Here is a 23,785-nt window from a genome sequence, read left to right as displayed (position 1 = left end):
TTAATAAATGCCATTATTATTATTATCTCATTATTATTATCTCATTATTATTATTATTAAGCAATTAGTAGGTCCCATTAAAAGAACAAACAAACAAGAGAGGCCGGAAATCCTCCATCCAGGTCCAACACCCGTCCAAAAAAAATCGGATTCCAACCACACTCTCCTCCGGGCCTCGGCCCCTTTAAGAGCGGGGAGAGGCGGGGCTGTTTCGCGGGGCGGGTGACGTCACACACGAGAAAAGGCCACGCCCCCCCGTTCGCGGGGCGGGTGGCGTCACAAAGGTTCCGAGGCCACGCCCCCAGCGAGGGGGCAGCCAATAGGAGGGCGGCACCTCTGCCGGCGCGGGCGCCGATTGGCCGGGGGCGCTGGGGGGCGGGGCCGACGGGTGAGGGGCGCGCATGCGCACGAGGCGTCCGGCCCTCCTCGTGAGGGAGGCCCACGCCCCGGCCACGTGCCTGCTGTCCTCTCATGGAGCCCACCCGAGACCATCCCCTCTTCGGAGGCGCCTTCGTCGCCACTTTGCCGGCCGGGGCAAAGGACGTCAGGTGAACAATAATCCTCATTAATAATCATTCATTCTGGCATAATATTAATAATAATGATGGCATGTATTAAGCGCTTACTACGTGCAAAGCACTGTTTTGAGGGGTGGGGGGGGAATACAAGTCCATCAGGCTGTCCCTGGGGGGGGGGGGGGGCTCACACTTTTAATCCGCATTTTACAGAATTTCAATCGTATTTAATAATAATAATAATAATGATGATGATGGCATCTCTTCCTCCCTTCAAAGCCCTGCTGAGAGCTTTTTTTTTAGAACAGTGCTTTGCACATAGTAAGCACTTAATAAATGTTATTATTATTATTCCCATGTCCTTCCCCTAGCCTGGAATGCCCTCCCTTCACACATCATCATCATCAATCGTATTTATTGAGCGCTTACTGTGTGCAGAGCACTGTACTAAGCGCTTGGGAAGTACAAGTTGGCAACATATAGAGACAGTCCCTACCCAACAGTGGGCTCACGGTCTAAAAGGGGGAGACAGAGAACAAAACCAAACATACTAATAAAATAAAATAAATAGAATAGATATGTACAAGTAAGATAAGTAAATAAATAAATAGAGTAATAAATATGTACAAACATGCACAACCGCCAAGCTAGCTCTCTTCCTCCCTTCAAAGTCCTACTGAGAGCTCACCTCCTCCAGGAGGCCTTCCCACACCGAGCCCCCTTTTTCCTCTTCTCCTCCCCTTCCCCACCTCCTTCCCCTCCCCAAAGCACTTGTATATATGTTTGTACAGATTTACTCTATTTTACTTGTACATATTTACTGTTCTATTTATTTTGTTAATGATGTGCCTATAGCTTTAATTCTATTTGTCCTGACGACTTGACACCTGTCTACAGGTTTTGTTTTGTTGTCTGTCTCCCCCTTCTAGACTGTGAGCCCGTTGTTGGGTAGGGACCGTCTCTATATGTTGCCGACTTGTCCTTCCCAAGCGCTTAGTACAGTGCTCTGCACTCAGTAAGCGCTCACTAAATACAACTGAATGAATGAATGAATTTGTTGGGCACTTACTATGGGCCAAGCACTGTTCTAAGCGCTGGGGGGAACACAAGTCCATCAGGTTGTCCCACGGGGGGTTCACACTTTTAATCCCCATTTTACAGAATTTCAATCGTATTTAATAATAATAATGATGATGATGATGGCATTTGTTAAGTGCTTACTATGGGCCAAGCACTGTTCTAAGCACTGGGGGGGATTCAAGTCCATCAGGTTGTCCCAAGGGGGGCTCACACTTTTAATCCCCACTTTACAGAATTCACTCATTCGATAATATTTAATAATAATGATGATGATGATGGCATTTGTTAAGTGCTTACTTTGGGCCAAGCAGTCTTCTAAGCGCTGGGGGGATACAAGGTCATCAGGTTGTCCCATGGGGGGCTCACACTTTTACTCCCCATTTTACAGAATTCATTCTTTCAATCGTATTTAATAATAATAATGATGATGGCATTTGTTAAGCATTTACTATGCGCCAAGCAGTCTTCCAAGTGCTGGGGGGATACAAGGTCATCAGGTTGTCCCACAGGGTGGCTCACACTTTTAATCCCCATTTTACAGAATTCATTCTTTCAATAGTATTTAATAGTAATAAGGATGATAATGGCATTTGTTAAGCGCTTACTATGGGCCAAGCTGTCTTCTAAGCACTGGGGGGATACAAGGTCATCAGGTTGTCCCACGGGGGGGCTCACACTTTTAATCCCCATTTTACAGAATTCATTCTTTCAATAGTATTTAATAATAATAAGGATGATAATGGCGTTTGTTAAGCGCTTACTATGGGCCAAGCAGTCTTCTAAGCGCTGGGGGGATACAAGGTCATCAGGTTGTCCCACGGGGGGGCTCACACTTTTAATCCCCATTTTACAGAATTCATTCTTTCAATCGTATTTAATAATAATAATGATGATGATGATGGTGTTTGTTAAGCGCTTACTGTGGGCCAAGGAGTCTTCTAAGTGCTGGGGGGCGGATACAAGGTCATCAGGTTGTCCCACGGGGGGGGCTCACACTTTTAATCCCCATTTTACAGAATTCATTCTTTCAATCGTATTTAATAATAATAATAATGATGATGGCATTTGTTAAGCGCTATGTGAGAAGCTGCTTACTAGAGAAGCAGCATGGCTCAGTGGAAAGAGCTCGGGCTTTGGAGTCAGAGGTCATGGGTTCAAATCCCAGCTCCACCAATTGTCAGCTCTGTGACTTTGGTGAAGTCACTTAACTTTTCTGTGCCTCAGGTACCTCATCTGTAAAATGGGGATTAAGACTGTGAGACCCCCATGGGACAACCTGATCACCTTGTAACCTCCCCGGCACTTAGAACAGTGCTTTGCACATAGTAAGTGTTTAATAAATTCCATCATCATCATTATTATTATTATTATTATGTGCCAAACAGTCTTCTAAGCGCTGGGGGGATACAAGGTCATCAGGTTGCCCCACGTGGGGCTCACACTTTTAATCCCCATTTTACAGAATTCATTCATTCAATTGTATTTAATAATAGTGATGGCATTTATTAAGCGCTTACTATGTGCAAAGCACTGTTCTAAGCACTGGGGAGGTTACAAGGTGATCAGGTTGTCCCACATGGGACTCACAGTCCTCATCCCCATTTTACAGATGAGGGAACTGAGGCTCAGAGAAGCGAAGTGACTTGCCCAAAGTCACACAGCTGACAAGTGGCGGAGCTGGGATTAGAACCCATGACCTCTGATTCCCAAACCCGTGCTCTTTCCACTGAGCCACGCTGCTTCTCTTTGCGCTTTAAGTGCTTACTATGTGCCAAGCACTGTTCTGAGTGCTGGGGTAGATACCGGGTATTCAGGTTGGCCCACGTGAGGCTCACACTTTTAATCCTCATTTGACAGAATTCATTCATTCATTCATTCAGTGGTATTTATTGAGCACTTTCTGTCTGCAGAGCACTGGACTAAGCGCTTGGAAAGTACAATTCGGCACCAAATTCATTCAATCGTATTTATTGAGTGCTTACTGTGTGCAGAGCACATAGAGCACAAACAGAGACAATCCCTACCCAACAACGGGCTCACAGTCTAGAGGGGGGAAAATCATCATCAATCATCAATCGTATTTATTGAGCGCTTACTGTGTGCAGAGCACTGTACTAAGCGCTTGGGAAGTACAAGTTGGCAACATATAGAGACAGTCCCTACCCAACAGTGGGCTCACAGTCTAAAAGAAAATGAAGTGAGAAGTGAAGTGACTTGCCCAAGGTCCCACAGCAGACAATAATAATAATAATGATGGCATTTATTAAGCGCTTACTATGTGCTAAGCACTGTTCTAAGCGCTGGGGAGGTTACAAGGTGATCAGGTTGTCCCACGGGGGGCTCACAGTCTTAATCCCCATTTTACAGATGAGGGTACTGAGGCACAGAGAAGTGAAGTGACGTGCCCAAAGTCACACAGCTGATAATTGGCGGAGCTGGGATTTGAACCCATGACCTCTGACTCCCAAACCCAGGCTCTTTCCACTAAACCACGCTGCTTCTCTCTTGTGAAGCCCCGTGGGAAGGCAGGGACCCCGCCCAAGCCCTAGAGGGAAAATCCCAGGAAAACCTGGACACCGGAGGGAAGCCCAGTGGGAAAAGCACATCTGGGAGGCGGAGGGGCTTGGGTTCTGTTTCCGCCTCTGCCACTTGTCTGCTGGGTGACCCTGGGCAGCTCATTATACTTCCCTGGGCCTCAGTACCCTGATCAGGAAAATGGGGATGAAGACGATGAGCCCCATGGGGGACAAGGACTGTGTCTAATCTGATTAGCTTGTAGTTACCCCAGTGCTTAGTACAGTGCCTGACACGTAGTAATCACTCCACAAATACCATCACTATCTTTATTCTGTCTCCCTTCAAAGCCTTATTGAACGCGCATCTCCGCCAAGAGGCCTTTCTTGACGAAGTCAATCAATCAATCGTATTTATTGAGCGCTTACTGTGTGCAGAGCACTGTATTAAGTCCCCCTTTCCTCTTCTTTCACTCCCTTCTGCATCGTCCTGACTTGCTTCCTTTATTCACCTCCCTCCTCCTAGGCCCACACCTCTTATGTCCACTTTTTACTTATTTCCAGACTTAGAACAGTGCTTTGCACATAGTAAGCGCTTAATAAATGCCATTATTATTATATTAAGTGTGTCTCCCCCTCTAGACTGTAAGATCATTGTGGGCAGGGAATGTGCCTGTTGCACTGTTCTATCATACTCTCCCAACCGCTTAATATAGTGCTCTGCACACAGTAAGTGCTCAGTAAATACAACTGACCACTTCTCAGTTCCCTCATCTGTAAAATGGGAATGAAGACCCTGGGCCCCACAATAATAATGATGGTATTTGTTAAGCGCTTACTATGTGCCATGCACTGTTCTAACGTTGGGGTTGATTCAAGGTAAACAGGTTGTCCCACGTGGGGCCCACAGGCTTCCTCCCCATTTTACAGATGAGGGAACTGAGGCACAGAGAAGTCAAGTGACTAGCCCAAAGTCACGCAGCTAAGTGTGACAGAGAAGCAGCGTGGCTCAGGCTTTGGAGTCAGAGGTCATGGGTTCAAACCCCTGCTCCGCCAATTGTCAGCTGTGTGACTTTGGGCAAGTCACTTCACTTCTCTGTATATATGATTATCTCTGTATTATATGATTCACTTCTCACCTGTATATATGTATATATGTTTGTACGTATTTATTACTCTATTTTACTTGTGCATATCCTATTTATTTTATTTTGTTAGTATGTTTGGTTTTGTTCTCTGTCTCCCCCTTTTAGACTGTGAGCCCGCTGTTGGGTAGGGACTGTCTCTCTATGTTGCCAACTTGTACTTCCCAAGCGCTTAGTACAGTGCTCCGCACACAGTAAGCGCTCAATAAATACGATTGATTGATTCTCTGGTCCTCAGTTACCTGATCTGGAAAATGGGGATGAAGACTGTGAGCCCCCCAGGGGACAACCTGATCACCTTGTAACCTCCCCAGCGCTTAGAACAGTGCTTTGCACATAGTAAGCGCTTAATTTTTTTTTTAAAAAAAGTGGCGGAGCCGGAATTAGGACCCGTGACCTCTAACTCTCAAGCCCGGGCTCTTGCCTCTAAGCCACACTGCTTCTCCTGTGTCCCCGTGGAGGACGTGGACTGTGTCCGACCTGATTAGCCTGTATCTACCGCAGCGCTTAGGACAGTGGCTGGCATGTTCAACCCCCGGCCCACGTCATCCCCCGGGCCTGGAATGCCCTCCCTCTGCCCATGCGCCAAGCTAGCTCTCTGCCTCCCTTCAAGGCCCTCCTGAGAGCTCACCTCCTCCAGGAGGCCTTCCCAGACTGAGCCCCTTCCTTTCTCTCCCCCTCGTCCCCCTCTCCATCCCCCCCATCTTACCTCCTTCCCTTCCCCACAGCACCTGTATATATGTACATATGTTTGTACATATTTATTACTCTATTTATTTTACTTGTCCATATCTATTCTATTTGTTTTAATTTGTTAGTATGTTTGGTTTTGTCTCCCCCTTTTAGACTGTGAGCCCACTGTTGGGTAGGGACTGTCTCTATATGTTGCCAATTTGTACTTCCCAAGCGCTTAGTACAATGCTCTGCACATAGTAAGCGCTCAATAAATACGATTGATGATGATGATGATCCGCCAAGCTAGCTCTCTTCCTCCTTTCAAGGCCCTACTGAGAGCTCACCTCCTCCAGGAGGCCTTCCCACACTGAGCCCCCTCCTTTCTCTCCCCCTCGTCCCCCTCTCCATCCGCCCCATCTTACCTCCTTCCCTTCCCCACAGCACCTGTATATATGTACATATGTTTGTACATATTTATTACTCTATTTATTTTACTTGTCCATATCTATTCTATTTATTTTATTTTGTTAGTATGTTTGGTTTTGTCTCCCCCTTTTAGACTGTGAGCCCACTGTTGGGTAGGGACTGTCTCTATATGTTGCCAATTTGTACTTCCCAAGCGCTTAGTACAATGCTCTGCACATAGTAAGCGCTCAATAAATACGATTGATGATGATGATGATCCGCCAAGCTAGCTCTCTTCCTCCTTTCAAGGCCCTACTGAGAGCTCACCTCCTCCAGGAGGCCTTCCCACACTGAGCCCCTTCCTTTCTCTCCCCCTCGTCCCCCTCTCCATCCCCCCCATCTTACCTCCTTCCCTTCCCCACAGCACCTGTATATATGTACATATGTTTGTACATATTTATTACTCTATTTATTTTACTTGTCCATATCTATTCTATTTATTTTATTTTGTTAGTATGTTTGGTTTTGTCTCCCCCTTTCAGACTGTGAGCCCACTGTTGGGTAGGGACTGTCTCTATATGTTGCCAATTTGTACTTCCCAAGCGCTTAGTACAATGCTCTGCACATAGTAAGCGCTCAATAAATACGATTGATGATGATGATGATCCGCCAAGCTAGCTCTCTTCCTCCCTTCAAGGCCCTACTGAGAGCTCACCTCCTCCAGGAGGCCTTCCCAGACTGAGCCCCTTCCTTTCTCTCCCCCTCATCTTACCTCCTTCCCTTCCCCACAGCACCTGTATATATGTACATATGTTTGTACATATTTATTACTCTATTTATTTGTTTATTTTACTTGTCCATATCTATTCTATTTATTTTATTTTGTTAGTATGTTTGGTTTTGTCTCCCCCTTTCAGACCGTGAGCCCACTGTTGGGTAGGGACTGTCTCTATATGTTGCCAATTTGTACTTCCCAAGCGCTTGGTACAGTGCTCTGCACACAGTAAGCGCTCAATAAATACGATGGATGATCATCATCAATCGTATTTATTGAGCGCTTACTATGTGCAGATGATGATGTAATAGACACTTAACAAATATTAAGATTAAAAAAATAAATAAGGGGGGGGGGGGGGGGGAAGAAGGGAAGTGTGCCAGAGATAAGGCTGCATCCCGCTTCCCTCCTTAGTGACCTGAGACCGGTCCCCGACAACCAGGAAGTTTTCTGTCACCGCGGGACGGAGCAGAGCCTGATCCTGGAGCTGCTGGAGCTGCAGGACCACGTGCAAGGAGAGGAGGCCGCAAGGTGAGAGGGAGGAGCCGCAGCGGCCAGCGAGGGGCCCGGTTACTCAGGGGTGGACAGGCATTTAGACTGTGAGCCCACTGTTGGGTAGGGACTGTCTCTATATGTTGCCAATTTGTACTTCCCAAGCGCTTAGTACAGTGCTCTGCACATAGTAAGCGCTCAGTAAATACGATTGATGATGATGAGGGACCGGTCAGCGACGCCCTGGCCGATGAGGAGCCAAAACGCAGCCGGAGCCGCCATCCCACAAATGGGAGGCTTGGGAAGCTGGGGTGGGTGGGTGGGAGGTGGCGGCAGTCAATCAATCAATCAATCAATCGTATTTATTGAGCGCTTACTGTATGCGGAGCACTGCACTAAGCGCTTGGGAAGTCCAAGTCGGCAACATATAGAGACAGCCCCTACCCAACAGCGGGCTCACAGTCTACAAGGGGGAGACAGACAACAAAACAAAGCATTTTAACGAAATAAAATAAATAGAATAGATATGTACAAGTACAATCAATCAATCAATCGTATTTATTGAGCGCTTACTGTGTGCGGAGCACTGTACTAAGCGCTTGGGAAGTCCAAGTCAGCAACATAGACAGCCGGTCCCTACCCAACAGTGGGCTCACAGTCTAGAAGGGGGAGACAGAGAACAAAACCAAACATACTAACAAAGGGGACGGCGGTCGGCCACAGCTAAGCAGGGCGGCCTAGTGGAAGGAGCCCGGGCCTGGGATTCAGGAGGTCACCGGTTCTAATCCCGGCTCCACAACGTGTCTGCTGTGTGACTGGGAGCAAGAAAGAGCCTGGGCTTGGGAGTCAGAGGTCACGGGTTCAAATCCTGGCTCCGCCAATTGCCAGCTGGGTGACTTTGGGCAAGTCGCTTCACTTCTCTGGGCCTCAGTGACCTCATCTGGAAAATGGGGATGAAGACTGGGAGCCCCACGTGGGACAATCTGATCACCTTGTAGTGGCTCAGTGGAAAGAGCCCGGGCCTTGGAGTCAGAGGTCAGGGGTTCAAATCCCGGCTCTGCCAATTGTCAGCTGGGTGACTTTGGGCAAGTCACTCGGCTTCTCTGTGCCTCAGTTCCCTCATCTGTCAAATGGGGATTAAGACTGTGAGCCCCCCGTGGGACAACCTGATCACCTTGTAACCTCCCCAGCGCTTAGAACAGTGCTTTGCACATAGTAAGCGCTTAATAAATGCCATCATCTTCATCACCTTGTATCCTCCCCAGCGCTTAGAACAGTGCTTTGCACACAGTAAGCGCTTAACAAATGCCACCATTATTATTATTATTCTCTCGGCCTAATCTGTAAAATGGGGATTGAGACCGGGAGCCTCACACGGTACAGAGACTGTGTCCAACCCCATTTGCTGGTATCCATCCTAGCTCTTAGTACAGTGCCTGGCAGATAGTAAGCACTTAACCAATACCACAATTACTATTATCATTAGAAATGGATTCTGAGAAGGAGCGTGTTTCAGTGGAAAGAGCATGGGCTTGGGAATCAGAGATCATTGGTCCTAATTCCGGCTCTGCCAGTTGTCAGCTGTGTGACTCTGGGCAAATCACTTCTCTGTGCCTCAGTTACCTCATCTGTCAAATGGGGATTGAGACTGTGAGCCCCATGTGGGACAACCTGATTACCTTGCATCTACCCCAGTGCTTAGAACAGTGCTTGGTATTCATTCAGTCGTATTTATTGAGCGCTTACTGTGTGCAGAGCACTGGACTAAGCGCTTGGGAAGTACAAGTCGGTAACATATAGAGACAGTCCCTACCCAACATCATCATCATCAATCGTATTTATTGAGCGCTTACTGTGTGCAGAGCACTGTACTAAGCGCTTGGGAAGTCCAAGTTGGCAACGTATAGAGACGGTCCCTACCCAACAGTGGGCTCACAGTCTAAAAGGGGGTCTAAAAGGGGATCTAAAGTCTAAAACAGATGCCAATAATAATAATTGGCATTTGTGAAGCGCTTACTATGTGCAAAGCACTGTTCTACAGTGAAGCAGCGTGGCTCACAGTCTAGAAGGGGGAGACAGACAACAAAACAGGTAGACAGGTGTCTGGCATAGTTACCCCATCAACAGGGGGATTACATTCACTGGAAACTCGAAGGGACTTTACAAAGTCAAAAATGAGTCTGGCCGACTTAAGACGAACTGTATGTAGTAAGCGCTTAACAAATACCATAATTATTATTATTCAGTCAATCGGTCGTATTTATCAAATGCTTACTGTGGGCAGAGCGCTGTCCTAAGTGCCCGAGAGAGTCCACTAGATCAGGTTCCGTTTCTTCCCGGCAGGTTCCACTTTGAGGCCGTCGGGGGACTACAAGGGGCCGAGGACGCGGGGCCGGGGCAGGTGGAGTCCGTGCGGCCCCTACCCCTGGACTCTCTGGCCCTGCAGGGCTGCTCCGAGGCGTGGCTCCTTACTGGACGCCAGCGAGTGGCCAAGGAACACGAGGAGGTGAGGGCCGGACGCTCGTTTTGAGCCGGGAGCGCGTCTGCTCGTTCTGTTGGATTGGATTCTCCCCAGGGCTCAGTACAGTGCTCTGCACGTAGTAAGCACTCCTTGATTGATTGATTCCTTGGCAGGAAAGAGGAGAAATGGGGGCGAAAAGAAGGATGTGGGGCAGGGCTGGGGAGCCTCTTTTCTAGCCACCATGCCATTACTTAATTTTGTGAGCTGAGCCCTGTATTAAGTGTTTGGGATCATTTATCATCATCAGTCATATTTATTGAGCGCTTACTGTGTGCAGGGCACTGTACTAAGCGCTTGGGAAGTACAATTTGGCAACATCTAGAGACGGTCCCTACCCAACAGTGGGCTCACAGTCTAAAAGGGGGAGACAGAGAACAAAACCAAACATACTAACAAAATAAAATAGAATAGAATAGATATGTACAAGTAAAATAAATAGATAAATAAATAGAGTAATAAATATGTACAAACATATATACAGGTGCTGTGGGAAGGGAAGGAGGTAAGATGGGGGGGATGGAGAAGGGAACGCGGGGGAGAGGAAGGAGGGGGCTCAGTGTGGGAAGGCCTCCTGGAGGAGGTGAGCTCTCAGTAGGGCCTTGAAGGGAGGAAGAGAGCTAGCTTGGCGGATGGGCAGAGGGAGGGCATGCCAGGCCCGGGGGATGACGTGGGCCGGGGGTCGATGGCGGGACAGGCGAGAACGAGGACGGTGAGGAGATTAGCGGCAGAGGAGCGGAGGGTGCGGGCCGGGCTGGAGAAGGAGAGAAGGGAGGTGAGGTAGGAGGGGGCCAGGGGATGGATGGACAGCCTGGAAGCCCAGGGTGAGGAGTTTCTGCCTGATGCGCAGATTGATTGGTAGCCACTGGAGATTTTTGAGGAGGGGAGTAATATGCCCAGAGCATTTCTGGACAAAGATAATCTGGGCAGAAGCATGAAGAACATCATTTAGTATGTAGTAGACAGGATCCCTGCCTTTGAGGATCCTCCTGTCATTCCCTCCTCACCCACTGCCTCTTTGCCTCCCTGCAGGTAGAGAAAGACGTGACCCTGCATCAAGCCCTGCTTCGCCTGCCCCAGCACGGGACTGACTTGCTACTGACCTTCAACCAGCCCTTGTGAGAGACAGACCCAGAGGGGAGGAAGCGGGGGGGCGGGGGGAGAGCCGGGGGTTAAGGGGTTAAGGAGAAGCGGCGTGGACGGAACCCGGATTTGGGAGTCAGAAGGACCTGGGTTCTAATTCTTTTTCTGCCGCTTGTCTGTTGTGTGACCTTGGGCAAGTCCCCTTCACTTCTTTGGGCATCTGTAAAATGGGGAATAATAATAATAATGGTATTAAGTGATTACTATGTGCCAGGCACTGTACTAAGCACTGGGGTGAATGCAGGCAAATCGAGGTGGACACAGTCCCACACGCTTAATCGCCGTTTTACAGATGAGCGAACTGAGGCCCAGAGGCGTGAAGTGACTTGCCCACGGTCACAAAGCAGACGAGTGGTGGAGCCGGGATTAGAACCCAGGACCTCCTGACTGCCAGGCCTGGGCTCTATCCACTATGCCATGCTGTTAAGACTGTGAGCCCCACACGGGACAGGGACTACGGCCAACCCGATCATAATAATAATAATAATGATGGCATTTATTAAGCACTTACTATGTGCAAAGCACTGTTCTAAGCGCTGGGGGGATACAAGGTCATGAGGTTGTCCCACGTGAGGCTCACAGTCTTCATCCCCATTTTACAGATGAGGGAACTGAGGCCCAGAGAAGTGAAGTGACTTGCCCAAAGTCACACAGCTGACAAGTGGCGGAGCCGGTATTTGAACCCATGACCTCTAACTCCAAAGCCCGGGCTTTTTTCCACTGAGCCACGCTGATCATCTCGTGTCCACCCCAGCGCTTAGAACAGCGCCTGGCACATAGTAAGTGCTTAACCAACACCACAGTTCGCACAGTGATTCAGGGAAGACCCCAGGGCCGGAGGGTGGGGAGGAGGAAGCAGGGAGCCAGACAGGACACCAGCAGGTCAGTCCTCCTTACGTTGCCAGCTTGTACTTCCCAAGCGCTTAGTACAGTGCTCTGCACACAGTAAGCGCTCAAAAAATACGATTGATTGATTGTCTTTCAGCCCCGAAGACGGCTTGACAATCCCGCTCCCTCAGACCCCTCCAGCCTGGACGCTGCAAGACTTGCAGCTGTTGGTGACCAGCCTCCGGCTCCTGGATCCCACCATCTTCGGACCGCAGCGAGGCCCGTGAGGGACCACCCAGCTCTTCACCCCCCCCCACCCCGGGTCGGACCCCCTGGGTCTCGGAGGACCGCGTGGAGAGGTGGGCCTGAGGGGCCGAGGCACCTTTTGGGGCGGCGGTGGGGTGTCCCCCGAGGGATCGGGAAGCCGAGGGGGCCGAGGCGGGACGTTCGGGAGGAAACGGAGCCCTTGGCTCGTGGCCCCCTTCCTACCCTCCTGGGTCAGACAGACACAGACACCTCATCTCTGCAGAAATAAACCTTCCTTTATTATATGAAACGATCTCTGTGGCTTTTTGGTGGCTTGGCACCGGGGAGAGATGCTCCCGGGGGGAGTGGGGCGGAGGCGGGTGGAGGAGCAGGAGAGCTGAGCCCTTCCCGTCCTGATTCCCTACAGTTGGGGGGCTGGGGGAGGCCCTGTGCCTACAAAGTACAGGGGCAGGGAGCCCCTAGGAGTGCTGAGGCCCTGAGAATGAGGGTGGGGACGGTCCTGGGGGTCAAAGTGCACTGGGACCCGGGGACGCCTGGAAGTAGGGAAGGGCCGGGGAGAACCGGGGGAGGTTGGGTGTGGGGAAATAGGGTAGGGAGGGCTGACCCCTCCTAGTGCAAGATCGGAAGGGAGGGAGAGGCCCCGGGGATCGGGGGTCACCGGCCGGCCCCGTGGCTGTGCCGGGTGTAGAGGTGGCGGAGCTGGTCCCAGAAGAGCAGGGAGAGGATGGTGTGGGGGCCCAGGCGGAAGTAGGCCGCGCCCAGGCCCTTGTATAGGCCGAAGAAGCCCTCGGCTCGGGCAGTTTGGGTCAGGGCGTCCACCAGGCCCCGGTACAGCAGGCCCTGAGGGGGACAGGGGCGGGGGGCAGAGGTCAGGAGGCTTCCTCTCCCCCTCTCCATCCCCCCCATCTTACCTCCTTCCCTTCCCCACAGCACCTGTATATATGTCTGTACATATTTATTACTCTAACTTGTACATATCTATTCTATTTATTTTACTTTGTTAGTATGTTTGCTTTTGTTCTCTGCCTCCCCCTTTTAGACCGTGAGCCCACTGTTGGGTAGGGACCGTCTCTATATGTTGCTGTCTCGTACTTCCCAAGCGCTTAGTACAGTGCTGTGCACACAGTAAGCGCTCAATAAATACAATTGATTGATTGATTCCTCAGCCCATCCTCGACTCTGACTCTCGGGAGGTTCCAATTCTCTCTACCTGTGGTGGAGGGGGACGGGTATAGCCCAATCCAGCCCTGAAACCCGGACTCCCTCTGGAGCCATCCCAACCCCTCCCCAGGTCTCCGTCCCCTCTTGACCCCCGCTACCGCTCCCGCAACCTGGTTGTGGCCGAGACCGCCCCCGCCCCGCTCCGGGGGGCTTCCTGTGCCCCCCGGCCTACGAGCCCACGGCTCCGCCCGGTCCCCCACCCCCCTGACCTTGCCACAGGCATCGGTGGGCTGGTTGTAGAGCCGTGTGCTGGCCACGTCGAAGGGCGTCATGGCCAGGACCACCAACACGCTGCTGGCCATGGCCGATGCCAGGGCTGTCTGCCAGCTCTGGGTGGGAAACAGCTGAGAGGCGGGGACGGACGGACGGACGGACGGACCCGAGTGGGATGGGGCATCGGACTCCAGTCCCACCTTCCACCCTCTAGTTCTGCCCCTTCCTGACTTCCGAGGCCCCATCCATCACCCACCGGGAGAAACGGCATGACTTAGTGGACAGAACCCGGGCCTAAGTTCTTATCCCGGCTCCGCCACACGTCCGCCGGGTGACCTTGGACAAGTCACTTCTCTGGGCCTCAGTTCCCTCATCTCTAAAATGGGGATTAAGCCCATGAGCCCCCCATGGGACCACCTGATCACCTTGTAACCTCCCCAGCGCTTTCTAGACTGTGAGCCCACTGTTGGGTAGGGACCGTCTCTCTATGTCGCCAGCTTGTCCTTCCCAAGCGCTTCGTACAGTGCTCTGCACACAGTAAGCGCTCAAATACAATTGACTGATTAGAACAGTGCTTTGCACATAGCACTTAATAAATGCCATCATCATTATTAGTCTCTGGACCTCAGTTCCCTCATCTGGAAAATGGGGATGGAGACTGTGAGCCCCATGTGAGACAGGGACTGTGTCTGACCTGATTAACTTGTACCTACCCCAGTGCTTAGAACAGTGGGTGGCACACAGTAAGCACTGAACAAGTACCACCATTATTATTATTATTATCCATCTCATCCCTGTCATTCCTGTCCAACCTTAAGGGGCGGCCCCTGTCCCTGAGGGGGGTTTCTACACTTACTAATCATGGCATCTTATTCACGGGTTCTCCCCTCCCCACGGCCAGAGTTGGGTGGTATCTCCTGGACGCCCCCCGCCCCCCCAGCCCCGTCCGCTCCCCCTCCCTCCACCTCAGACAGCTACCTCCCACTGAGTCACCAGGTCCTTGGTGGAGGAGAAGGTGCAGAGCTGGGTGGAGGAGCCCACCATGACCCGGGGCAGCCCCCCCAGGGCCCCGCGCCACAGTCCCAGGAGCCCCTGATTCCGGCCAATCAGCACGAGCGCCTGCACCATGCCCTGCGGGACACACAGACACACCGCACCATGCCCTGTGGGACACACACACACACGCTTTCTGACACCCCCCCCGCCACCCCCTCCCCTCGGAGGTTGGTTGCCAGGGTGACAGCACCCACGCCACCCCCTCCTCTTCCTCCCTGCCCCCCTCCCCTCTGAGGCTGGTTGCCAGGGCGACAGCCCGGCACGTTGCCCCCGGCAACTGGTCCCCTGCCCGGTCCCTGGAGGGGATGGAGGGGCTCGGTCGGAGAGGATCCCGAGGGAGGTTTGGTGGGGGGGGCTGGCGGGGGGGGCTGGGGGCAAGCCAGGACCCTCACCTGGTGCTTGTATTGATGCCCCACGGCAATTTCAGAGGCCGACTGGGCCTGCAGGTGAGTCTTCACCTGGACGGGGAGAGAGGCGGGGGTCACTGCCCAGGATGGGTGCCTCAACTGCCCCCTCCCCTAAAGGCCCCTTGCTTTCCCCCCTTAGGACCCGGACTCTCCCCTAAACCCCTCCCGCCCCCCCCAGGAGCCTGGCTTTCCGGTAATAATAATAATAATGATGGCATTTATTAAGCACTTACTATGTGCCAAGCACTGTTCTAAGCGCCAGGGAGGTTACAAGGTGATCAGGTTGTCCCTCGTGGGGCTCACAGCCTTAATCCCCATTTTACAGATTAGGTAACAGGGATCAGGTTGTCCCCCGTGGGGCTCACTGCCTTAATCCCCATTTTCCAGATGAGGTAACTGAGGCCCAGAGAAGTGAAGTGACTTGCCCAAAGTCACACAGCTGACAATTGGCAGAGCGGGGATTTGAACCCATGAGCTCTGACTCCAAAGCCCGGGCTCTTTCCACCGAGCCACGCTGCTTCCTAGTAGGCCGGGCCTGGCTGTGAGCCCACTGTTGGGTAGGGACCGTCTCTATATGTTGCCAACTGGTACTTCCCAAGCGCTTAGTCCAGTGCTCTGCACACAGTAAGCGCTCAATAAATACGATTGATTGATTGATTGACCTGGGTTCTAATCCCCCCTCCGCCCCTCGTCTGCTCTGTGACCTTGGGCACGCCGCTTCATTTCTCTGGGACTCAGTGGCCTCATCTGTAAAAAGGGGAATGAGACTGTGAACCCCATGTGGGACAGGAACTTTGGTCAACCAGATTTGCTTGTATCCACTCCGGCGCTCAGTCCAATGCTTGGCACATAGTAAGCACTTAACAAATACCACCCCGCTCACCGTGCCCAGCACCCAACTCCGTTCTGGAGGATCCCGGTGTCTGATTCCAACGCACACACGAAGGCAGAGAGGAAGGGGCAGGGAAAAAACAGTCCTTTAATCCGATAATTATCGGTTTGAACGAAAAAGAAAGGGCGCATGAAACGCTAGTCTCCAGAGGCTCTGGCCCCCGCAGTCTCCAAATCTCCAGCTGCCCCCTCCTCTCCCTCCCTCGTAACCACCCCACCACCTGGGCTCTTGGCACCTGAGGGCCAGGGGTTGGGACTGATAATGATATTAATAATAATAATTATGGTATTTGTTCATCATCACCATCATCAATCGTATTTATTGAGCGCTTACTATGTGCAGAGCACCGTACTCAGTCTGTCCCAGACTGAGCCCCTTCCTTCCTCTCCCCCTCATCCCCCTCTCCATCCCCCCCATCTTACCTCCTTCCCTTCCCCACAGCACCTGTATATATGTCTGTACATATTTATTACTCTATTTATTTATTTTACTTGTACATATCTATTCTATTTATTTTACTTTGTCAGTATGTTTGGTTTTGTTCTCTGTCTCCCCCTTTTAGACTGTGAGCCCACTGTTGGGTAGGGACTGTCTCTATATGTTGCCAATTTGTACTTCCCAAGCGCTTAGTACAGTGCTCTGCACATAGTAAGTGCTCAATAAATACGATTGATTGATTGATTGATTGTACTAAGCGCTTGGGCAGTACAAATTGGCAACATATAGAGACAGTCCTACCCAACAGTGGGCTCACAGTCTAAAAGGGGGAGACAGAGAACAAAACCAAACATACTAACAAAATAAAATAAATAGAATAGATATGTACAAGTAAAATAAATAGAGTAATAAATATGTACAAACATATTTACGCACTTACTATCTGCCAAGCACCGTTCTAAGCTCTGGGGTAGATACAACTTAGCTTGTTCCACATGGGGCTCACAGTCTCCATCCCCATTTTACAGATGAGGTCACTGAGGCACAGAGAAGTGAAGCGACCTTGCCCAAGGTCACACAGCAGACAGGTGGAGGTGCCGAGATCAGAACCCACATCCTCTGACTCCTAAACCCGTGCTCTTTCCACTGTGCCACGTTGCTTCTCCCAAGCGCTCAATAAATAAGATTGAATGAATGAATTAATTAATTCAATCGTATTTATTGAGCGCTGACTGTGTGCAGAGCACTGTACTAAGCGCTTGGGAAGTACAAGTTGGCAACATATAGAGACGGTCCCTACCCAACAGTGGGCTCACAGTCTAGTGCATCGTCCTCGCACTTGGATTTGCTCCCTTTATTCACTCCTCCCTCACCTCTGTGGGACTGTCCCCTCCCAAGCGTTTAGTACAGTGCCCTGAATGAATGAATGTTCCCAGAGGCCTAGAGTGGCTTTGGGAAGGAATAGAACCGGAGAGGGTCAAGGCACCCTGCGCCACCCCCCCAGCCCCTTTGAGCCCCCCAAACTTCCTCAGATGTTTATTTTATATTGTTAGTATGTTTGGTTTTGTTCCCTGTCTCCCCCTTTTAGACTGTGAGCCCACTGTTGGGTAGGGACTGTCTCTATATGTTGCCAATTTGTACTTCCCAAGTGCTTAGTACAGTGCTCTGCACATAGTAAGCGCTCAATAAATACGATTGATGATGATGATGATGATATTGTTAGTATGTTTGGTTTTGTTCTCTGTCTCCCCCTTTTAGACTGTGAGCCCACTGTTGGGTAGGGACTGTCTCTATATGTTGCCAACTTGTACTTCCCAAGCGCTTAGTACAGTGCTCTGCACACAGTAAGCGCTCAATAAATATGATTGATTGATTGATTAGGTCATGGGTTCTAATCCTAGCTCCCTTGCTTGTCTGCTGTGTGACCTCTGACAAGTCACTTCACTTCTCTGGGCCTCAGTTCCCTCATATGGAAAACTATCCCTATCCCACCATTATTAATGATGATAATGATAGGCTTTCCCAGACTAAGTCCCCCCCCACTTCCTCTCATCCCTCTCTCCATCCCCCCCATCTTACCTCCTTCCCTTCCCCACAGCACCTGTATATATGTCTGTACATATTTATTACATATAGCCATGGAAGCAGCGTGGCTCAGTGAAAAGAGCCCGGGCTTTGGAGTCAGAGGTCGTGGGTTCAAATCCCGGCTCCACCACTTGTCAGCTGTGTGACTTTGGGCAAGTCACTTCACTTCTCTGGGCCTCAGTTCCCTCATCTGTCAAACGGGGATTAAGACTGTGAGCCCCCCGTGGGACAACCTGATCACCTTGTAAACTCCACAGTGCTTTGCACATAGAAAGTGCTTAATAAATGCCATTATTATTATTATTACTCTATTTATTTTACTTGTACATATCTATTCTATTTATTTTACTTTGTTAGTATGTTTGGTTTTGTTCTCTGTCTCCCCCTTTTAGACTGTGAGCCCGCTGTTGGGTGGGGACTGTCTCTATATGTTGCTATATAACTATATATGTTATAGCAACTACTATGTTGCTATGTTGCTCTATAACTTGGACTTCCCAAGCGCTTAGCACGCAGTAAGCGCTCAATAAATACGATTGATTGATTGATTGACCGACCTCCGGGTGCTCTTGACGTCCCTGACCCTTCACCTTTCAAAGCCACGATCCTATCTCCAAATCCCCACGCCTCTCTGAGATTTCCCCTTCCTCTGCCTCCACACCTGCCGGCTCTTTGCCCCCGCAAATCCCAGGCTAGTTAAGCTGCCGTCTATCCTATTTATTTTATTTTGTTAGTATGTTTGGTTTTGTTCTCTGTCTCCCCCCTTTTAGACTGTGAGCCCACTGTTGGGTAGGGACTGTCTCTATATGCTGCCAATTTGTACTTCCCAAGCGCTTAGTCCAGTGCTCTGCACATAGTAAGCGCTCAATAAATACGATTGATGAGGATGATGATGATGCCACCCCCCGCCAACTCCCACGGGCTCCTCTGGTTTCTGCTCCCTTCTGCCACCCGTGAGCCACCCTCCCTCCCTCCTTCTCCACAGTCCAGTGTCCGGAGGTGAGTTCTCTCGGGCCCAAGTCACGTCGGGCCTCTACCGTCCCGTCCCCAAACCCACCCCAAAGTGGTCTCACCCCTCCACGATGCCCCATGAGGGTTCCAGCCCCCCAGTCCCCTGTGCCCACAGAGGGGGTGGCACTTACGCCCCTCTCCCCCATTTAAAGGGATGGGACAGAGCCCCACCACCACCACTACCACCACCATCCCACCCTCCCTCCAAATGCTCTCGAAAGAAAACTAATCACCGAGGCCGATCGGGGAGATGATCCAGATTGCGACTTTGGATGGAAATGAGCCGCCTGTTTCACTTTCAGGCCCTGATGTGGGCCAAAGCTCACCCTCCGCCTTTTCCCTCTTGGGCTCTCTCCTCGCTAAACTGTTCTGCTTTCACTGTGCGCTGTTCCCCTGGTTTCCTGGCCTTTTCTTTTAGACTGTGAGCCCGCTGTTGGGTAGGGACTGTCGCTATATGTTGCCAACTTGGACTTCCCAAGCGCTTAGTACAGTGCTCTGCACACAGTAAGCGCTCAATAAATACGATTGATTGATTCTCCCGGACTGTTTGGGTGTTTGGTCCCCGGTTCCTCCCCAGTTCAGCCCTCCCTGTCCCCGTTGCGAGGGCCGAGTACCCTGCCTTCATACCCGACGGACAATCTCTCTCCCCATCTCCCATCTCCTTCAAAGCCCTACTCCCTTCAAAGCCCTACTGAGAGCTCACCTCCTCCAGGAAGCCTTCCCAGACTGAGCCCCCTCCTTCCTCTCCCCATCCCCCCCGCCTTACCTCCTTCCCCTCCCCACAGCACCTGTATATACGTATATATGTGTGTACGTATTGATTACTCTATTCATTTGTACATATTCTATTTTGTTAATATATTTTGTTGTCTGTCTCCCCCTTCTAGACTGTGAGCCCGCTGTTGGGTAGGGACCGTCTCTAGATGTTGCCAACTTGTACTTCCCAAGCGCTTAGTACAGTGCTCTGCATACAGTAAGTGCTCAATAAATACAACTGAATGAATGAATTAATCTCCTCCAAAGGACCTTCCCTGACTAAATCATCATCAATCGTATTTATTGGGCGCTTACTATGTGCAGAGCACTGTACTAAGCGCTTGGGAAGTACAAATCTTCATTTCCTCTTCTCCCACTCGCTTCTGCATCGTCCTCGCACTTGGATTTGCTCCCTTTATTCACTCCTCCCTCACCTCTGTGGGATTGTCCCCTCCCAAGCGCTTAGTACAGTGCTCTGCCCACAGTAAGCGTTCAATAAATATGATCGACTGATGGATCGACTGTCTTCTGAGCCCTCCCCAAGACAGGCCAACCCTTCACCCTGCCCCCTCATCATCCGTTCTTGGATTTTCCGGGCGTCTCCCCGGCCCCGGGAGGGATGAAGCCTTGGCTCCTAGATCTCCCCTCCCGGACCACCAGCCCAAGCCGTGAGACTGTCGGCTCGTTGTGGGCAGGGAATGTGTCTGCTTATTGTTGTACTGGACTCCCCCAAGTGCTTAGTACAGTGTTCTGCCCATGGTAAGCGCTCGATAAACGTGACTGAATAAACGAACGAATGAATAAACCTCAAGAGGGGAAGCAGCACGGCAGAGTGGCTAGAGTCCAGGCCCGAGAGTCAGAAGGTCATGGGTTCTAATCCCCGCTCCGCCACTTGTCTGCTGTGTGGCTTTGGGCAAGCCACTTAACTTCTCTGTGCCTCAGTTCCCTCATCTCTAAAATGGGGATGAAGACCGCGAGCCCCACGGGGGGACAGGGACTGTGTCCAACCCGATTTGCTCGTGTCCATGCCAGTGCTTAGTACAGTGCCTGGCACAGAAGCAGTGTGGCTCAGTGGAAAGAGCCCGGGCTTGGGAGTCAGAGGTTCTGAGTTCTAATCCTGGCTCCGCCACTTGTCAGCTGTGTGATTTTGGGCAGGTCACTTCACTTCTCTGTGCCTTAGCTACCTCACCTGTAAAATGGGGATTAAGACTGTGAGGCCCATGTGGGACAACCTAATTACCTTGTATCCCCCCAGCGCTTAGAACAGTGCTTTGCACATAGTAAGCGCTTAACAAATGCCATTATTATTATTATTATTATCAACCAATGCCATAATTATTTGCTATTATTCCCACATCCTTCCCCTGGCCTGGAATGCCCTCCCTCCACACATCCGCCAAGCTAGCTCTCTTCCTCCCTTCAAAGCCCTACTGAGAGCTCACCTCTTCCAGGAGGCCTTCCCACACTGAGCCCCTTCCTTCCTCTCCCCCTCGTCCCCCTCTCCATCCCCCCCATCTTACCTCCTTCCCTTCCCCACTGCACCTGTATATATGTTTGTACATATTTGTTACTCTATTTATTTTACTTGTACATATCTAGTCTATTTCTTTTATTTTGTTAGCATGTTTGGTTTTGTTCTCTGTCTCCCCCTTTTAGACTGTGAGCCCACTGTTGGGTAGGGACTGTCTCTATATGTTGCCAACTTGGACTTCCCAAGCGTTTAGTCCAGTGCTCTGCACACAGTGCAGTGCTCAATAAATACGACTGATGATGATGATGATGACTGAATGAAGGTATTACTCTCATCCCATCGGTCTCTCCTCCAGAACCCTGGGGTTCCAGGTCCTGCGGGGGAGAGGGGACTCACCATATAGATGGGGCTGCCCACGTAGGCCCCCATGACACCGGCCAGGGCCCCTGTGGCGGCACTCCGGCCGGGGCTCAGCCGGCCGTCCGGCCCTCGCAGGTAGCCCCTGGCCTCTGCCAGCCCGTAGGTGCCCAGTCGGATGCCATTCATGCAGAACTGGTAGAGCAGGGCCGGGGCCAGGCCCCGCTGCAGGGCGGCCGGCCCGTCCACCCGTCCGATGGTCAGGAAGGCGTGGAAGACGTTGCGGTAGTGTCGGGGGTACGACCCCGGGGCCCGCAGCTCCCCCTGAAGCTGCATCCTCGTCTTCACCACCTCCAAGGGGTTGGTGAAGACGCAGGCCCCGCAGGCCGCCAACCCGCTCAGCAGGAAATCCATCCTTTGCTGGGTTTGGGGGGCAGCTGAGGGAGAGGGGCGAAGGCCGGGCCAAGGGCCGTTGACAGGGGCTGGATCCGGCAGGGGAGGCGAGGGTCAGTTAGCAGGAAGGGTTGGGGGGGGGATGAAATTTGGGGTCTGGAGGACCCACTAAAGAAGGGCAAGTTCAAAGGTCAGGAGGCAGGATGGGGGAAACTGGGGGAGAGACCCAGAGGGATGGGGTAATGGGGGCCTGGGGTGGGGAAAGGGAGTTGGGGGGAGAGGAAAATTTATTCTATTTATTTTATTTCGTTAATATGTTTTGCTTTGTTGTCTGCCTCCCCCTTCTAGACTGTGAGCCCGCTGTTGGGTAGGGACCGTCTCTATATGTTGCCAACTTGGACTTTCCAAGCGCTTGGCACAGTGCTCTGCACACAGTAAGGGCTCAATAAATACAATCGAATGAATGAATGAATGGAAAGGGGCTGGGGGTCAGAGGGCAAAGGAGTCCATGGGAAAGGGGGGGAAAGGGGTGGGGGTCAGAGGTCAAAGGAGTCCATGGGAAAGGGGGGAAGGGGCTGGGGGTCAGAGGTCAAAGGAGTCCAGGGGTGAGGGGAGGGGTTGGTGGTCGGTGGGTTGGGGCTCACGTGAGGGGAGGATCCGGGTGTGGGATCCCTGGGGTTTTCCCACGGGATGCAGGATGCGGGATCCGGGATGCAGGCAGCGCCAACGGGACGAAGCAGCAGCAGCTGGCACGGCGCCTGCACCCGTATAGGCTGGCGAGGGCGGCCCGACGCCCGACCAATCGGCGCCCGCGCTGGCCACAGCGACAGCCAATGGGAGAGGCCGACGCCAGAAAAGGGGGGAGAGGACGGCCAATCAGCGCCCAGCCGGCTCGCGGCCGCCGCCGACCAATGGGGGAAGCCGACAGGATGGGGCGCCGGAGCGTTCCGGCCAATCAGCGCCCAGCCGGCTCGCGGCCGCCGCCAACCAATGGGAGAAGCCGACGGGATGGGGCTCCGGAGCGGCCCGACCAATCAGCGCCGCCGCCGGCTCCGGGTGGGCCGCGGCCAACCAATGAGGGAGGCCCACGGGATGGGGTTCCAGAGCGACTCGACCAATCAGCGCCGCCGCCGGATCCGGGTGGGCTGCGGTCAATAGGAGAGGCTTTGGCTAGCCCGGCCCCCGGAGGCGTTAACCCCCCCATTTATTATTATTAGTAGTATTATTATTATTGTTATTATTATTATTATTGTCATTATTAAATAACAATTAATGATTAATGTTGATAATTAATAATATTGCATTTGTTAAGCGCTTACTATGTGCAAAGCACTCTTCTAAGCGCTGGGGAGGATACAAAGTGATCTGGCTGTCCCACATGGGGCTCACTGTCTTCAGCCCCATTTTCCAGATGAGGGAACTGAGGCCCAGAGAAGTGAAGTGACTTGCTCAAAGTCACACAGCTGACAACTGGCGGAGCCGGGATTTGAACCCATGACCTCTGACTCCCAAGCCCGGGCTTTTATTTTACTTGTACATATCTATTCTATTTATTTTGTTTTGTTAAATGTTTTGTTTTGTTCTCTGTCTCCCCCTTCTAGACTGTGAGCCCACTGTTGGGTAGGGACCG

General features: G+C 51.5%; 2 protein-coding genes across 4 annotated transcripts; one reads left to right on the top strand and one right to left on the bottom strand.

Moving 5' to 3' along the window:
• Nucleotides 1-403: 403 nt before the first annotated feature.
• On the top strand, nt 404-12,640 carry RANGRF (RAN guanine nucleotide release factor). 2 transcript variants are annotated; one of them, XM_038768554.1, is made up of 5 exons: nt 404-548; nt 7,523-7,639; nt 9,944-10,106; nt 11,151-11,236; nt 11,864-11,891. In XM_038768554.1, exons 1-5 carry the CDS (start codon nt 472-474, stop codon nt 11,865-11,867), a joined length of 447 nt encoding a protein of 148 aa, XP_038624482.1. In that variant the 5' UTR covers nt 404-471; the 3' UTR covers nt 11,868-11,891. The 2 variants fall into 2 exon arrangements, with proteins under 2 accessions (XP_038624482.1, XP_038624481.1); XM_038768553.1 differs by lacking the exon at nt 11,864-11,891 and adding an exon at nt 12,247-12,640 and having other exon boundaries at nt 407-548.
• Nucleotides 12,641-13,004: 364 nt separating this feature from the next.
• On the bottom strand, nt 13,005-22,861 carry SLC25A35 (solute carrier family 25 member 35). Of its 2 annotated transcripts, XM_038768551.1 has the most exons (6): nt 22,800-22,861; nt 21,802-22,244; nt 15,239-15,304; nt 14,769-14,921; nt 13,787-13,921; nt 13,005-13,196 (listed from the first exon to the last, which is right to left on the bottom strand). In XM_038768551.1, exons 2-6 carry the CDS (start codon nt 22,174-22,176, stop codon nt 13,011-13,013), a joined length of 915 nt encoding a protein of 304 aa, XP_038624479.1. In that variant the 5' UTR covers nt 22,177-22,244; nt 22,800-22,861; the 3' UTR covers nt 13,005-13,010. The 2 variants fall into 2 exon arrangements, with proteins under 2 accessions (XP_038624479.1, XP_038624480.1); XM_038768552.1 differs by lacking the exons at nt 14,769-14,921; nt 22,800-22,861 and having other exon boundaries at nt 21,802-22,362.
• Between the last annotated feature and the right edge of the window lie 924 nt (nt 22,862-23,785).

This window comes from Tachyglossus aculeatus, chromosome Y4 (genome assembly GCF_015852505.1).
Source record: "Tachyglossus aculeatus isolate mTacAcu1 chromosome Y4, mTacAcu1.pri, whole genome shotgun sequence".
NCBI classification, from domain to species: domain Eukaryota; kingdom Metazoa; phylum Chordata; class Mammalia; order Monotremata; family Tachyglossidae; genus Tachyglossus; species Tachyglossus aculeatus.
The sequence above is the reverse complement of the archived record's forward strand: the minus strand, read 5'-3'. Positions and strand labels throughout refer to the sequence as shown.